The following is a 14,799-nucleotide window of genomic DNA, read 5'->3' on the forward strand; positions in this document are numbered from 1 at the left end:
TTGCCTTAATCACAGTGAACCAAATAAAATAGCTTTACAGCTTACTAAAACTCAAACTTGTCCTCAAAGGAAGCAGTTTAAACAGTCCTCACTGTATATCAGCAACACAACAATTCCAAGTCAGGACATAGACCCAAGAGAGAAAAGCAGCTCTACCAGAAAGCTTGTCTTGTCAAAAAGAAAACAAAAACCACCGTGAGGGAAAACCAATTTGTCTAGAAAGACTGGGTTTTCTTCAGGACCGTGGTCTCAAAATACTAAGGTACAATTTTGTGTGTTTCCTCTTTGGAAAAAAAGAGGCGAGGAAGAGATCTGACTGAAACCACACTAAGAATCTGGTTTAAAAAGATGAAAGGGTTCTCAGGAAACACATCATCTCTGTATCTCTAAAGGCAGCATTGACCACACTGAAGGGCGCAGAAGCAGATTCTCCAGCAGACACCCTGGGAGTGCTTGCCAGTCTGCAGTCTTGCCGCGGTCTGGGAGGTGGATTTCCACTGGGAGGTGCCTCACGGTCTTCTCAGGAACAAAGCAGCCAAGATCTGTGAGTCGGACTGGTACCCCAGAGTGAATGGGTGGATGCCACCCAGAGCCCCAGAGGACACAAGGCCTGCATCCTGGCAGCACTGCCTCATCTCTATCTATTGCAAATAGGTAAGCCCTCCCCTCCCCTCCCCAAACTCAAAGCAGTAGTTAGCTAGGAGAAACAGCAATGGCTGAGGTGGCGAGAAACCTCATAGACGAGAGGCTCATCCGAGCGCTCCTCGGATCCCCCTGGAGGTTTCTGAGCAAAAGTCCTAAATCACTGGGATTGGGCTCAGCTGTGAGGTGTGGCTCAGAAGGCTTGGGCAATAGAGGGCCTGGGCTGGAAACTACCACGATGGACGGCTGGCTGAAAAACAAGGACACAGCCCTGAGTCAAGTGGGGGGTGTGTGGGTGTGAGGGCCCGGTACCAGGCGACCCGCCACACCTCCACAAACCAGCACAGCCACACCATATCAGAGTGACAAGCAGGGCCCATACATGGAAGCTAGAACTCTGGGTTCCCCTCAGAGGCTAAAAACAGCTCATATGAAAACCTCCAGATGCCAACATCTCCTCTGGCCAACTGACGACAGATTTCAAACTTGATCTGCTGCAATGAAATCCAAGGCCTTTCACCAGTTTCCCCCCTTTTGCCCATTACCCACATTGAGTTCACATGGCTGTGTGTGTGTGTGCTAAGTTGCTTCAGTCATGTCCCACTCTATGCGACCCTATGGGCCAGCCAGACTCCTCTGTCCATGGAAGCCAAGAATACATATAGCTACCAAGCACACTGGTAGCTAACAGACTTTCCTACTTAGCCTGTTTAAGTGGAGTATGCTCTGCAATTTCCCATTTCCCTCTATTTCAGGTGTCACTCATTAAATTGATCTTGTGACCAACTTAGGGCTCCCAGTTGTAGCTAGACAAAAACAGCCAAGGAGTGCTCTGGACAAAACCTTGGGGCTGCAGTGGGCCTCCTAGTCTTCAGGCAGGAGAAATCACTCCTGCCACTTAAGGTCAACCTTATTCTGCAGGACATGGACTTGCAGCAGCAGCCCCTGTGTCATCAGTGAAGGTCATCAAGCGCCACCATGGGCACCACAAAAGGTGATGAAGCTGGCTTCCTCCAGGGAACTGACCATCTTTAAAGCAAAAGGGGCTGGCTCCACAGGGTGGGCAGGCCCAGGTGCAGGCTGATCACCACCAGCCCAGTTAGGGTACAAGACAAGACTGTGTCATCACACGCGGTGGCTTCCACTAGCTCCTCAGCGCTTCCCCACGGGCGCACTGGACCTTTGGAATCTCTGGATGAGGAGCATGAGCCTGGCCACGTCGGAGAGCTCGGGGAACAGGGCCATGATGCTGTCCACCTCGTGGGGCGGAAAGATACTGCAGAGCGCGGTGCGCGCCCGGGAGCGCGCGTCCACCTCGCCAGCTACAGCCTGGGGCGCCGGCCTCAAGGGCCCCCCGAAGGCACCGTCGTCCCAGTCCGACTCGGCCCAGGCCGAGCGACCCGGAAGCTGGCCAGCGCCTGGAGGAAGGACCCACGGGTCGCCGGGCTGCTGGCGCGGGGAGCGTCGGTCGCTCTGCGGGGCGCAGGGGCCATACTCACCCCGCAGGCCAGGCGGGCTCAGGAGGCCGGGTGGGGCTGGCAGGGACGACAAGGACCCGGGCGCCACCCAATCGGGACCGGGCGGCCCGGGTGCGAGGCCGCAGCCAGGGCCCCGAGGGGGCGCCCGGAGGAGCCCCGGGTCGTCACTCAGGAAGAGCCGCGAGAAGCTGCTTTCGAGAGTCGCCACGCCCGCCGACCGCCGCGCAGTGGGCAGGCTGCGCGTGCCGAGCTCCCGGGGGCCGGGCCGGGCGGCGGGGGCGTCCCGGGAGCCGCCCTGCTCCGCCAGGCTGGCCGCGCGCGCGCTCCCCCGCCGCTCTTCCTCGCCGCCCGCGCCCCGCCAGGCCCGTGTCTGCGCGCGGAGCTCGTCGGCTACCGCCAGCTGCGCCTGGTGCGGCCTCTCCGGGTGGTAGAACTTGCACTTGATGCCGTAGGTGCATTTCTTGCCTGGAAGGGACAGAGTGGGGGTGGGGGGAGGACCATGGTGAGACCTCGGGTGAGGACGCCCGTGGGGTCCCGGCAGCGGCCGCCCCGCGCCGCCTTTCTTGTTGGCGATTCCTGGGGGGAAGGCCCCCAGGCCTGCTGCAGCCTTACAAGGTTTGGGGCCAGAGGAGGTGGCGGGCGAGAAGTGCCCTGGGGCGCCGACAGGATGGATGCGGGCGCAGCACCCTGCTCCTCGTGGTACTGGGCGCTGCACACAGTACCCCAGCGTTACCAGCTCAAGGCAAGGTCTTGTCTGCGGACTCCATAACCAGGAACTGAGACCGAATCTCTGGGTCCAGTGACCTTCAGCCTCTACTTCCCCAGGGATCCTGTGGATCCTGCCAACCTCGGAGGTGAAGAGTAGGTGCATATGGATGGGCCTCCACTGCTCACTTGATTTCCTCCCTACCCCTACCCTGCATGTCCCCCCTCCCCCCACCCTCCGTGTCCACCCCCCCCTTCCCCCCACCCAGTCCACATCCCTTGCCCTCTTCCTTATAGACTGTTTTAACACAGGTGATCAAATAATTTATCATCCAAATCAGGGCCCTTCTGAGAGTGGAAGGGAAGACCGGCCACCAGAATGTGTCTGTGAGCACCTTAATTCTAACAAGAAATGACTTTCAGTATCACTTAAGACGTCCTAAACTTTTATAGGCACAAAGAAACCAGACCTGGGTACATTAAATAACTTGCTAAAGCAAGCTAGTGAAAGAACTGGCTAGAAGGCTGGTGTCCCTGGAGGGCTCTGGGATAGAATCCTCGATTCTTAGTGGATAACACCAACCAAAGTCTCCTACCAACCAAAGTAGGAGGGTAGGGGAGACTGTGGGGCAGGATGGGGGCACAAGGTGCCAGAGGAAGGGACTGAGAAAGGAGAGCTTGGGGGTGCACACAGACAGCAATCCTGGTTCCTGGCCGTGGCTTTGCTCTGTGGGTGACCCCTGCATCCAGCCCTCACAAGCCTTATGCAACAGGCGTCTGGGATGGCAGTTCGTCATTACAATGACAATGATTACAGCTTTCTAACTGCCATCCAGAGAGGTTCAGTTACCTCCCCAGGGTCACACAGCTGACTAAGGGCAGAACCCGGCTAACAGCCCGTGCTGCTGACCATCAAACATCTCATCAGGATGAAACTCTGGTTCTCTATTAGGCATTTGCCTAATTTTACAAATCTTAACAGGCTTATTTTTAGCAACACGCTATATATCAGATACAATAACAACCTTCTCATCTGTTAGACACATTTGCCAAGACATGAATTACGGATGAATCATGCGATGTATACATGCAAAGAGAGCCTCCGTATTCTTCATCTGCTTATTAATACACATAGGACGCGGCCTATATTACCTTACATCTTTCTAGAAACATGAAATATCGGAACCCAGGCTAGAACCCATGCTGTTGACCAGCCAGCCAGCACTTCTGACCTGAACAGGGCCCACAGATGTGGGGCGCTACCCACCGTAGGGGCAGTGCTGCCAGGACGGCTCTGGGGGCTTTGGCTTCCTGCTCAGGAAGTTGCTCAAGGTGGGTCCCCGACGGCCCAGGGGGTCATCAGGAGGCATGAACCTAGAAAACAAGCATGGGGGTGGGTGACTGCAAGCCACACAGAAACTCACCACTGGCACCTGGTGGAGGGGGAGGAGAGCAGCACCAGGCCTGGCTTTGGCCTGGCCTCTCGGTTCGGGGCTCTTTCTCCCACCCAGGAGTTGCAGCGTGTTAGAGACGTGCAGCCTTTGTCCACACTGACCGGCACAGAGCTCAGCGTGGACAGCTCCCAGGACAGCGGCCCCAGGCCTCATCCAGGTGTTTCTCCTGCTGAGTCAGCAGCATCAGACTCACTCAGCAGCTCCTTGAAAAAGGCAGGCTCTGGGCCTCACAAGAGAGCTGCTTAAACAGAACCTCGGGCTGTGCGGGAATCTGCATTGTAACAGTTTCCCAGGTGGATTTTAGTCACTAACGATGAAGCAGAAGTGCACCAGGCCTCCCCGGGACTTAGCCTGAAAGCGGTTCCATGCTGTCTTCCAGTGTCCTCGATGGGTGGCTAGAGACCTCTGTGGGGCCACAAATGGCCTCTTGTTCTGTGAACTCCATTTCTCCCGTGTCACCCCACAGGTCTGGGCCTCTCAGGTGCAGGATAAAAAATTTACAGAGTCTGAAAGGCCAGTCAGCAGGTCAGAAAGGCAGAGGATACAGGTGTGGCCTGCACACAGGTGCAGCCTGGGCTCCACCCCACCCCCCGAAAACCTGGGGTCTGCGGGGGGAATGTTACTATGTCACTCTCTGACACCACCCTGCCCCCTGCCAGCCCCTTCCCTTCCTGGGCATTAAGGAAGAAGGGAACACAGCTACAGAGCCCAGAGCTCAAGGGGGAAAACATTTCTCAGAAGGAAAACTCCCTCATTTAGCACAATCCATTTTTTTTTTTATATGTGAATATTTTCATTCCCAGGAGACACTCGAAGGTCATACAAAGGTTCCACTAGAGAGGGTGTGGATTCTAATCGGGGGCCTGTTTTTACAGACTGGCTTCCCCCTAAGAGTGGAGGGTCATGCTGGGGGGTCCCACCCTGCAGACCACGTCCACCAGGCCGACCCTGAGCTGGGCGATCCCCGGCCGAGGACAGCCTCTGTGGCTGAGATCCCAGCTACACAGCTGGCTTCTCAGAGTTGGGCCCTGACCAAGAATCCAGGGAGCCACCCAGTGCAGTTATTAAAAGTTCCCTGAGGCTTCACCTCCTGCTCTTTCCCGGGCCTCACAGCCGGGAGCTGGGCCAAGACAGCCCTGTGGACATGCCCTGGGCGTGGGGAGGGCGTCCTTGCCCTCGGGCAGGCGGCAGGCTCTGCACTCTGGCAGCTGGGGACCTCCGGGCAGGCCCTGAGCGGAGGCCAGTTCGTCAAGAGGACTTGGCCTGGACCCCGAGCTGTCGCCAGGCCAGAGGCAGCCATGATCCATCAGACCTCAGTGAGGATTTTCTGGATCCCATGATGACCAGCCATGCCAGATTTCCTCCAGGGCGGAGCCAGAGAGAGGGAGCTGCCAGCCTTGTGAATGTGGACATGACTGTGGGGGTTACTGCAGGGTAGCTGCTCTGACCATCTGCCCTGGGGCTTAGGAGCTAACCTCTGCCTCCTTGACTGTGAGCCTGGGGGTAGTGGGGGCACCAGCACGCCCCTGGAGGCACATGTCCTGGCCTGACCTAAGAGTAACCACAGCCTCTACGGGGCACAGTCCTCTCTGATCCTCCAGATCACCTAAGAGGTAAGAATGACTAATCTGTGCGTGCCTGCTGAGTCGCTTCAGTCATGTCCAGCTCTTTGCGACCATGTGGACTGCAGCCCGCCAGCCTCCTCTGTCCATGGGATTCTCCAGGCAAGAATACCGGAGTGGGTAGCCACTTCCTCCTCCAGGGGATCTTAATGATCCAGGGATAGAACCCGCGTCTCTTATGCTTCCTGCATTGGCAGGTGGGTTATTTACCACTAGCACCACCTGGGAAGCTCCTTGACTAAACCAAAGTGTGGTAAGTTCAAGGTGAAGGACGCTCAGCCCAGTGAGGTTGAGAGTTCGCACACCTCACACAGCTGGTAAATGGCAGAGCCTCAGCTTGAAGCCTCATCTGCTGCTTCCAGCTCTTTCCACCACACACACAGCCCCCCAGGCTCTGGGGTCAAGATTTGGTCTGCTGCATGCAGCGGCCATGTGGCCTCTCTGTTCCCGTCTTCCCTTCCTTAGGGCTGCAGCCAGTGACAGTCACTCACTATCTACAACTATTCCTAGCCATTGGGTGCCCACGTGTGCCAGGCTGGCTGGGGCCCGTTGCAGATAAAACACATACATGCCCTGCCCTCACAGAGCTGAGCAGCTTGTCCTCGACCACATTCTTAACAGCCAAGGAGAGAGCCAGCAATGAGGACAGAGCTGTTATTCCTGGAACAGAAATTGAGATGGAGCCAGGTCTCAGCGGCCGTGCCCTCCCCCACCTTGTCCCACCCTGTGACCACGCCCACCCAGCCAGGATCCTCCCCTTGCCCCTCAACAGGCCGGCCGTGGACCAGCCATCACTTCTCCCACCCTAGCTCTGCCAGGAGGCCCTTGTCCTGCACGTGCTATCTGGTCTGTACCTTGTGACCCTGACCACACCCTCCCCGTCCCACCCACCACCCTGTCTCTGGTAGGTCCGAGGTGGACCTGACCCAGGGCGGGCAGATGAAATCAATCAGATTCCCTGGAAAATGTCCACCAAGCCCTATTAAGACAGTCAGTTCCAAGATCTTAAACAGCCCCAAAGGAAAGAGGATGTTGCCCATGCCTGGACACCTGTCAGGCAACTGGGCGCTGGGTCAGCTGGATGTGGGCATGGGAACAGAAGGGTCACAGGCAGTAGGGACAAAACAGCCCCAAGGGGAAAGCTGGTCTCGAAAGAGAGGAGAACCGAGAGGCCGACAGAGATGGTGGAGGGCGGGGGGATGTCTTAGAGCCCGTGACTGAGCCCCGCGGGCCCGAGCTAGTTGGAGCGGTTTCTGCCGGTCACCGCCCCCGTCCCACGCACCCTGGGACCCCATGGGCACCACGTACCGATCGTTGACGAAGGAGAACATGAGCAGCCTCTGCTCGATGAACCACTTCCACTCAGGGTTCTCGCTCTGCAGGTCGCGGTAGTTGTCGTTGGAGACGATGACGCCGTCCAGGTCGTAGGCCACCTTCACGATGTAGCGGTCGTCATAGCACACCACGCGCTTGCCGCTCACTTTGCGGGACGGCGTGTACACCAGCACCGCCTGCCTCTCCAGCTCCTCCAGCACGTGCTGCTCTGCAGACAGCAGGGGGCACCGCATGGAGCATCTTCTCCGGGTAGGGGGACTCCCCACCCCCAGAACCAGCCTCAGACCTGAGGCAGGTCCAGCAACTCCAGGCTCCTCTCCGATGGCCCCCTCCTCCCCGCTTCTTCCCCCTCCCCCCACCTCCATCTAAGTCAAGCAGGAGACTCAAGTTCGATCCCTGGGGCAGGAAGATGCCCTGGAGAAGGAAGTGGCAATCCACTCCAGTATTCTTGCCTGGGAAATCCCAGGGACAGAGGAGCCTGGCGGGCTACAGTCTATGATTGCAAAGAGTCAGACACGACTGAGTGACTAACACTTGACACTGGGGTGCTTTGCCCCTCTCTAAACATCAAGTTTTACATTTTTAAAATAAGGAAAACGACTCCTGCACCTGCCTCACAGCATCTGTGGGGAGGCTGAACCAGTCCATGTGGGGCTGGCGAGCCCCCAAGAAACCTGGGAGGATGGATTATGTCTCAGGTGGTGCAGGCTTTACAAGGACTCTTAACAGGAGCTAAAATCTGCATACCTGGAAGGTCTACTCTGTGATCTTAGCTTCGAAGTTGGAGACAAAAGAAATTCCTTCCACATGAAACAGTTACTCCCAATGTGAAAAAATATGAGCATGTTCTTCACAAATTGTTTCTCCCCTCAAGTCTAAGTCCTTTGCTATATGATATGGTTCCCAGACTTTTAAAAAAAGTGCGTAATGCATATAATAGCACAAAAATAACTTTAAAAAAAGGTGATCATTTTGTAATGTATAAAAATACCAAATCACTATGCCGTATACCTGAAACTAATGTAATTGTGCTCAGTCATGTCTGACTCTGCGGCCCTATGGACTGTAGCCCGCCAGGCTCCTCTGTCCTTGGGATTCTCTAGGCAAAAATACTGGAGTGGGTTGCCATGCCCTCCTCCAGGGGATCTTCCTGACTCCGGGACTGAACCCATGTCTTCTGCAGTGTGGGTGGATTCTTTACCATTAGCACTACCTAGGAACCCCACTAATATAATACTGTAAGTCAATTATACTTCAATTTAAATTTATAATTAATTTGTTAAATGCCATGTATGCAGCACTCCCTTTGAGAACAGAGCACAGTTTGTGCTTTGCAGTCCCCATTGTGGCTTGAAGTTTACCTCTCCCTTCACTCCCTTTAAGATAACCCAGTTTTTAGAACTTTGTATTTATAATTCCCTTGCTCTTACTTTTTAGGATGCATACATATGTACCCTTCAGAAGGATTATTTCCAACATGATTATGAACCTCCAGACTTTACACAAATGGAGTCCTCATGCGTACATCCTATGCAATTTGTTTCTTCATTGAACAGTGTGTGGGGGAGGTCTGGCCATGTCAAGGTTGTCAGTTTTGCACAGAAGTCTCCCTGTACAGGAGACAAGGATTTCTCCAGGGTCTGTCTTAAGAAATGATATTGCTGAATTGTAGGGAAAGCTGCCTTACAAGAACAATGCTGAATCATTTTCCAAAGAAGTTATATCAAGTTACTACTCAACACAACATCTGAGATGAACTTGCTGGCACTTGACATTTGCAGGTTTTTAAATTTTTCCCGGTCTATATATAGATTGGGGATAGATAGATAGGGTATAAAGTAGCCTCTTGTGGTTTTATTTTGCGTTTCTCTGGTTACTAATACAACTGAACATCTCTTCATATGTTTACTGGCCATTTGTGTTTCCCATCAAAGGCTTATTCATGCCTCAGCACATATTTCTATCTCTCCTTTCAGTCTTACTAGCCTGGAGAAGTTCCCTGTAGATTCTGGACTGTAATCCTTCATCAGGGATATGTGATGTGTGGCCTCTCCCAGTCTGAGGCTTGTTTTTTCGTTCTCTTGTTTTTGTGGTATCTGCTAATGAACAGAAGTTTCTATTTTAATGTAGGCAAATTTATGACTCTTTCCCATCTCCTGACACTTCTTGTGGCTTGTTTAAAAATTCTTCCCTACCCCAAAGTGAATTCCCTACTCTTTACCCATTCTATGTTGCATAATATATATTGCACAATACTGCACAACTGTTGAAAGCCACCATCCTCCACATTCAGACCATAAAGAGTAATCTGGGATGAGTGGTCCATGATGAACACAAGTGTTCATTCCCTGGCTTCTCATAATCTCATTGAAAAAGCAGTGAAAAAGTACAGAAGGGGGAAGAGATTCATAATCACATTAAAAATCACATAAAAAAAAACCACCAGCAAAACCAAATTTTGATAAATTTTAGGAAGACAGAAAGCAGGTAGGATTATACTGATCCTATATTATAGAGGGAGCCATAACCCCCGAATGCATACAGAGGCTGAAGCAGAGGTGGAGCCTGTTCTCTGCAAAGCCCCACTTTCCAGCAGGAGTGGAGAGTGGGAAAAAGTCAGATGATTAACTGAAGGGTTACTATGGGGCAGCCCCATCCACCCTTTCCTGTCCCCGTATCTATAAGGGAAGTGAAAACGTAACTACAAAGGAGGAGGCCTTTGACCTCCTACAGTAAAACATCACCCTTGTGGCAATGCTACTTCCAGTTCCAACAGCTGCCTCCTGCCTGTTGCATGCAGGGTGCGATGAAGCAAACTCTGCTGGTCAACATAGTCAAAGGTCAGCCTTGACTTTGGGGGAGAGATCCAAATACCAGGAGAGAAAGTCTATGGAAATTGCACAGGTGTATATTTAACCAGTCTGGTTCTTTATTCACAAGTAAACACTAACAAGCAAAGGATCACCAAACTTTGGGGAAGAAGATTTAACAGCACAGAGAGAAAAAGACAAGGGAACAAAGAGAATCAGAGAAAAGAAATATGATTCATGGACCTTCAGAGAACTTTTTCAAAGCCTGTATTAGTATAGGAATATTCAAGAAGATACTATAAAACAAGAATAGCATTTTATTTAAAATAGAATCAGAAAGAGAATAAGAAGCAATTGGTAAACACTGACAGAACTGAAAACAAAACCAAAAACCTTCAGTTAAAAGACTGGAAGAAAAACTCAGTGAAACCTCCCAGGATCACTTGAGGTCAGTCATACCATCGCTAACATGGCTGAAACAACACCAATAATATCTCAGGATGGGACCTCTTCTTATAAGAAAGCCAGACAAACAAACAAAAAAAAAACCTGTTTATTTAAATGACTTATTCTGTTCTTCGTAGCTTAAAATATTCCTAGCTGATGTAAGAATTAAAAATAAAGAATTCCCTGGATGCCGATTTCCTTTTTTTTTTTTTTTGTTAATGAAGAGATTGGACTAGATAGTCAGTGGACCAAATGGATGTCTCTTTCATTTCCTATACTCTATTAGGGGTGGGAAGCAGACCAACTTTTTCTGAAGAGTGTTAAAAGTTATTAAATAGTTATTTTCGAAACTTAATCTTTCACACTAAAAGAGTAAATACGCCCAATCGCCTGTTCAACAACTATTAGGCACCTACAACATGCCAGATGTTACACCAGGCGCTAGGGCTCTGGTCGTGCTTTCATGGAGCTTAGAGTTCAGCGAGAAGACAGACACCATCAAACAAACGGTAAGCAGACAGCCGATTGCAGCTGTGGGGAGTGCTGCGGAGGAAAGGTGAGCAGTGTGTCTTGAGAGCGCAGCCGCTCGAGCATACCTGTAATCGGGGCGTCAGACCTCGGTGGCTCTTTCCTCCAGGAGGGGACAAAAACTTTGATGTAGGTGTGTCCTCTGTCCCTGAACCAGTCCACGGCCAGCTGGATTCCCCGGCAAGAGAAGATTTCTTTATTCCCATGGCTACAATGAGAAAACAAAGGGATCTGTAGAGAAACAGGCGGGGTTTCTCAAGAGTGATTTTTCCTGGGAATAGCCTGGATGCTAGTCTCATCATCAAAGGGAATCAGGCAAATCTGCATTTTGAAAATAGGTCATTCTTTACACAAAATATATCCCTTAATCGGAACCAATTAGCTTGTGATAACATGTAGGGGGTCTCAGGCTCCTTGGGGAGTACATTCATTCCAAGGATGAAAAGACAAGTTCCTCTTATTAACTGAAGCTTATAAGGATCAAGAGAGGGTTGTCAATGTGATGGTGGGCTTCCCAAGTCCAAGTAACAAGGTCAACATGCCCCACAAATTCCACTGAAATCATCCACGCAGGCAGGAAGGAGAGAGTGGTGTGAGAGGTTGCTCAAAATCAGTCAGGGACTTGTTCTGAAGGTCTGTCTTGCTCCTAAGAGGAATAAGAAGCTGTAGGATTTTAAGACAGGGGGTGTGTGGTGGCTTGGAGGTAAAGATGCCGCCTGCCAATGCGGGAGACAAGGGTTCAATCCCTGGGTTGGGAAGATCACCAGGAGAAGGAAATGGCAACCCACTCCAGTCTTCTTGCCTGGAGAAATTCCATGGACAGAGAGCCTGGTGGGCTATAGTTTATGGGGTCACAAAGAGCTGGACACGATTTAGTGACTGAGAAACTGAGCAGGCATGCTTATGTGATGTGAGCTGATCTGATGTATGTTTCAGAGCTCCACCTGGCACCACAGAGGACAGTAAGTTGGGAGGAGCAAGAATGGAGGGTGGACAGAAGTTAAGAAGGAAATGGCACCCCACTCCAGTGTTCTTGCCTGGAGAATCCCAGGGATGGGGAAGCCTGGTGGGCTGCCATCTATGGGGTCGCACAGAGTCGGACACGACTGAAGCGACTTAGCAGCAGCAGCAGCAGTTAAGAAGCTGCTGTAGTGACTGTCAGAGCAGAACCTGATGGTGATCTGGCCCCAGCTGGTGGTGATGAAGAGGAGTGAACTTGAGCGAGAGATACTCAGGAGGTAATATCTCCAGATGCAGTGATCAGTTGGATACAGGGATGCTAGCAAAAAAGACATTGAGGAGCTGCTAGATCTCCAGCTTGTATAAGGGGAATGGAGGGCCCTGAGACAGACCCTGGTCTGGAGGAAGACAGGATTTAGAGAAAACGATCCTGCGTTTGGTTTTGGACACATGTTGAGATGGGAAGAGCCTTGGTGACCTCTAAATGGAAATATTAAATAAACAGCCAGGGTTCAGAAGAGAGGTCTGGGTGATAAAACGTGTGAATCATCTGTTTAAGTACTGGTTGGAGCCACCACGTGGAGAGAATTGCCCGATCACCTAGACAGGGAATGAGTGGCCGGGGAACTGGGCGTGAAGGAGCTCCGGAGCTCAGCAGCTGGTCACAGGTAAAGAAGGACAATCACACAAGAGACAAAAGGCATCTATCAGAAAAGAAGTGGGTAGGGGACTTCCCTGGTGTTCAGTGGTTAAGACTCCACGGTTCCAGTGCAGGAGACCCAAGTTCAGTCCCTGGTCCAGAACTAAGACCAAAAGATAAATTAAAAAATTAAAAGTAAAGAAAAGAAAGGAAGGGGGTAAAACAAAAGAGACTGCACTGTGGGAGCCCTGAGAAAGAAGCAGTCAAATGCTGCTCTGAGAAGCCAAAGCATCCCTTAAAACATCCCTCAGACTCAGTCAGTAGAGGTCAGCAGTGTTTTGCTGGAGAGGGAGACAAGGGCATGGATTTGAGATACTGAGAATGCACACTCAATGAACTCAGCCATGGATGGGCCACAGACCAGCTTAAGGCCAGATTAGCCACCCTCTGCTCACGACTTCCACCCCATCGCAATCCCTCAGCCCTTCGTCCTGGCCATGCACCTCCCTCCACTCCCACTGCAAGGCCTCTACCAACTATTTCCTCCCCTCTTAATCCAGTCCATTCCTCCCTCTCCTTTAGCTCTCAGCTTCATCGCCACTTCCTTAGGAAAAGCAGCTCCATCAGATTCCCCTGTTACAAGTCCTCACAGCAAGGACACGTCCTTGTCCTTCCTGCACTTACCACAGCTTAACGTGCACATCTACCCATGGGATGAATCACCCACCCCCCTTTCTAGATCATGGGCTTCCCAGTGGTACTAGTGGTAAAGAACCCACTTGCCAAGGCAAGAGACATAAGAGACTCTGGTTTCATCCCCGGGTCGGGAAGGTCCCCTGGAGGAGGGCATGGCAACCCACTCCAGTATCTTTGCCTGGAGAATTCCATGGACAGATGAATCTTATGGAACTCTACAGTCCAATAGGGTTGCAGAGTCGGACACAATTGAAATGATTTAGCATGCATGCATTTCTAAATCATAGGTTCCTGTTGCTGCCCATCAAAATCCCAGCACCTAGCACAATGGTGTCTGATCATTGATAAGGGTTCAATAAGAACATGTCGAAGGAATGAATGACTGAGAAGCAGGTCTTGTGAGCAGCTGGAGGAGAAGCAGTCCAGGTGCAGGGAAGGGTTGGCTGGAAGGACCCTGATGTAGGTTTGCGTGTCCAGGGACCAAAAAGGGGACAGTGTAGCTGGAACGTGTGGAGTGAGTGAAGGGGAGGTGGGGAGGTGGGAGGGGGTGCAGCTGAGTGCTCAGAGAGCCAAGGTCCCCACGACTCTCGCACCCTCTGCACATCCAAGCAAGGCCAACATATCAAATCCTCACATCTGTGCTTTCTCTGGTGCGTGGCTCCTTCTGCTGTTTTCTCAGAGAGGGTTAGGAGGGGTCCGAGTTTGTCAAGAGAAAAAGGGAGTCTGGAAACGCTCATCAATAGTGTTGGAAGCTGAGCTTTGTGGAGATTCAAGAGGACTCTACACCCCAGGGACGTATCAGAAACCAGGCCTTGACCCCTAGGTCCATAGGGTCTTCCAGTTAAGGGCAATAGCCCTTTGGCCACTGAGGCTAGACTGTGAGGCTTCTGCAAACAATAGGCAGAAAAATATCAATGGGGCCTTCTGTGGAAAAAAGTAAGAGGAAGTGGAAAGCTAGTCCCTTCTGCCCCAGCAGAAACTGAAAAAAGAAAGGAGATGGAGGAAGAATGTGGAGGCCATTCACAGGGTCCTTATCCTGCACCTCCCAGGCATGCCCCACCCACTGAGCCACGAGGGGCTGAAGAGGCTGGAAACACTGGGACAGGTGTGAACAAGAGGCTGAAGGCTTATCTCTCAGCACAGCCTGGGCAAGTCACAAGCCTCTCAGAGAAATCCTGGTTTCAGCAGATGCAGCATCCCCCAGGACTGCAGGGCCGTCGTGAAGAAAAGTAGCATCTAAGTGAGCCAGAGGCAACACCCCTGGATTCCCTGCTTCCCCTGGAGGACTGTGTGTGGCCTGGGAGTGGACGAACAGGGGGTCGCAAGTGGTGCTAGCAGTAAAGAACCCACCTGCCAATGCAGAAGACATAAGGGTCACTGGTTTGATCCCCAGGTTGGGAAGATCCCCTGGAGGAGGGCATGGCAACCCACTCCAATATTCTTGCCTGGAGATTCCCATGGACAGAAGAGCCTGGCGGGCTA

The 14,799-nt window shown here is 51.9% G+C and overlaps 1 protein-coding gene across 1 annotated transcript in view; it reads right to left on the minus strand.

Annotated features, from left to right (window-relative positions):
* Positions 1-703: 703 nt before the first annotated feature.
* The window catches only part of ZC3H12D (zinc finger CCCH-type containing 12D), a 33,866-nt gene continuing 19,770 nt past the window's right edge, over positions 704-14,799 (minus strand). Inside the window, exons 3-6 of the mRNA XM_055535918.1 lie at positions 11,090-11,229; positions 7,210-7,444; positions 4,093-4,199; positions 704-2,585 (exon numbers count right to left, since the gene is read on the minus strand). Coding sequence (XP_055391893.1) covers positions 1,795-2,585; positions 4,093-4,199; positions 7,210-7,444; positions 11,090-11,229 — 1,273 coding nt within the window. The 3' untranslated portion in view covers positions 704-1,794. The remainder of the gene's footprint in view (positions 2,586-4,092; positions 4,200-7,209; positions 7,445-11,089; positions 11,230-14,799) is intronic.

This window comes from Bubalus kerabau, chromosome 9, assembly GCF_029407905.1.
Source record: "Bubalus kerabau isolate K-KA32 ecotype Philippines breed swamp buffalo chromosome 9, PCC_UOA_SB_1v2, whole genome shotgun sequence".
NCBI lineage: Eukaryota > Metazoa > Chordata > Mammalia > Artiodactyla > Bovidae > Bubalus > Bubalus kerabau.